At 39.2% G+C, this 2,135-nt stretch overlaps 1 protein-coding gene across 1 annotated transcript; it reads left to right on the forward strand.

Moving 5' to 3' along the window:
* The first annotated feature begins 729 nt into the window (after positions 1-729).
* On the forward strand, positions 730-1,722 carry OXGR1 (oxoglutarate receptor 1). Its single transcript, XM_027647260.1, has one exon. The coding sequence runs from the start codon at positions 730-732 to the stop codon at positions 1,720-1,722; it is 993 nt and encodes a 330-aa protein (XP_027503061.1).
* The last annotated feature ends 413 nt before the right edge of the window (positions 1,723-2,135 follow it).

Consider the following 2,135-nt stretch of genomic DNA (forward strand, 5'->3'; position numbering starts at 1 on the left):
TTTCCATTTTTTCTCTGACATTTGAGGGGACTTTAATAATTTCAGCCAGTTTTATGCCCTTATGAAGCTTGATCAAAAAGCAAAACAAAAAAAATAACCCCACCCCCCCCCCCCCAAACAAAACATTTATACTAGCTTTATACTTTGATGACTCCAAGAAAATAAGACCATGTTCAGGGAACAAGCCATTAATGTCATGTTATGGGAGCATCAGATCCTGAGATCTGTATCTGAACGTAATATCTTTTAGCTTTCATGAAACCAGAACTGCATCTCTAGTTTGTGAGCATGAAACACTGATTAGCTCAGATTAATGAAGATAATATATGGTTATGGTTCTGCTTTCTGAAAGGTTAAGACTAGTTCACAGTTTCACAAAATCTAAGCCCAAACTCCCTCTAGATCTCTAAATATCTGCTTCCTACTCCTAAAGGTTTACAGATAAGCAGTAATTGTCTTCTTCAATGTAGGAGGTTAAAAAGAGTAAAATTAATAATTATCAAAATAAAATGTAAAGGAGAGGAAAGGGTAAAATTAAACATTTGAATAGGGTTATCTATGTCAGACTGGGTATATTAGCAAATCCCCATCTTCTCTCACTACTATGCCTTCTCAAACATACAGCATCTTCTCCAGAGACAAAAGGTTTAACTGAAAGCATTTGTCCCAACAAATCAACTAAAACTAAATATCTGATTTTTGTAAAGCCTTAAGAAGATTTCCGCAAGCATGGCATCTGAATCCACCAGCAATTTCACTGCTCAGCCAAGCCATGCAGATCCATTGACAAGCTGCAAGGATGAAGATTTCTTACGGGTGAAATCCTACCTCTCCATCATTTACAGCCTAATCTTCCTGGTGTGCTTCCCAGGGAACATTGTGACAATTTTTGTTTACTTTGCTAAGATGAGGCCCTGGAAAAGCAGCACCATCATTATGTTAAACCTGGCCATCACTGACCTGTTGTATGTAGTCACACTTCCTTTCTTTATACACTACTATGCTAATGGAAATAACTGGATTTTTGGAAACTTCATGTGCAGGTTTATTCACTTCTGTTTCTACTTCAACATGTACAGTGGTATTATCTTCCTTAGCTGCTTCAGCATCTTTCGCTTTTTGGTAGTTGTCCACCCAATTAAATGCCTTTTTCTTCAAAAACGGAGATGGGCAGTGGTGACTTGCATAGTCATTTGGATGATTTCCCTGGTGGCCCTCAGCCCCTTGACCATCTTGATTTTTCCAAGGCATAAGCAGAACAGGACGATCTGCCCAGACTTGACTGATGCTGAGGACCTTGACACTAGTCGGTGGTATAACTGGACACTGACTGTGTTTGCCTTCTTCTTGCCTTTGCTGACTGTGACTCTGTGCTATGTGCTTATTATTTACACCTTGGCTACTGGGCCTCACACAGGGGCTTACTATAAACAAAAGGCTCGCAGACTTGCTGTTATCCTCTTGGTGGTCTTCTATGTGTGTTTCCTCCCCTTCCACATCGTTCGAGGAGTTCGTCTGGAGCTCCAAGTACGACCAGCTCCCTGCCACTTGAAGAAAACAATCTTTTTGGTGTTTATTATGACTAAACCTTTAGCAGCATTAAATATATTTGGAAATTTACTGCTCTATGTAGTGTCAGGAGATAACTTCCAGCAGGCGATCCTCTCACTCCTCAAGTTTAGGACAAACAAGAACTTGAAGCAGAAGGGATTGATACCATAAAAAAGTTATGGAGGAAGGGTACAAACCTACTGTCAACCAGCCAGGCACAACCTCCCTGCCATTGGAGTACAGAGGTTAACCCTGACAGTGCTAAAGAAGAGTTAATCTGTTCTGTTTCAAGTTACAGATTGACCATCAAAGAAGAAAACTTACAAATTAAAATAAAAAGCTTTAAATAAAATACTAAAAAATTAAACTTGAAACTTCTCTAGAAATTTTTCTGTGTTTGCTTCCTGAATCCTTGGCAACTCTTTTAGGGACTAGACAGTTCCAGAAAAAAATAGTTGCTCATTAGTGGCAGATACAGATTCACGGTGGGAGAAATTTGAAATTAGTTTTATTAACTTAGAAGTTAAGTGTCTAGTCTAAGCTAGGAACCTGCCTTTGACTTCCTTCTTAAGAAATGGAGAGGG

This window comes from Corapipo altera, unplaced genomic scaffold (genome assembly GCF_003945725.1).
Source record: "Corapipo altera isolate COAL_440 unplaced genomic scaffold, ASM394572v1 0, whole genome shotgun sequence".
In the NCBI taxonomy this organism is placed as follows: Eukaryota; Metazoa; Chordata; class Aves; order Passeriformes; family Pipridae; genus Corapipo; species Corapipo altera.

Bases quoted from the DNA above. Each gene is read 5' to 3' on its own strand.
- OXGR1 (XM_027647260.1), top strand. From the start codon at position 730: ATGGCATCTGAATCCACCAGCAATTTCACTGCTCAGCCAAGCCATGCA.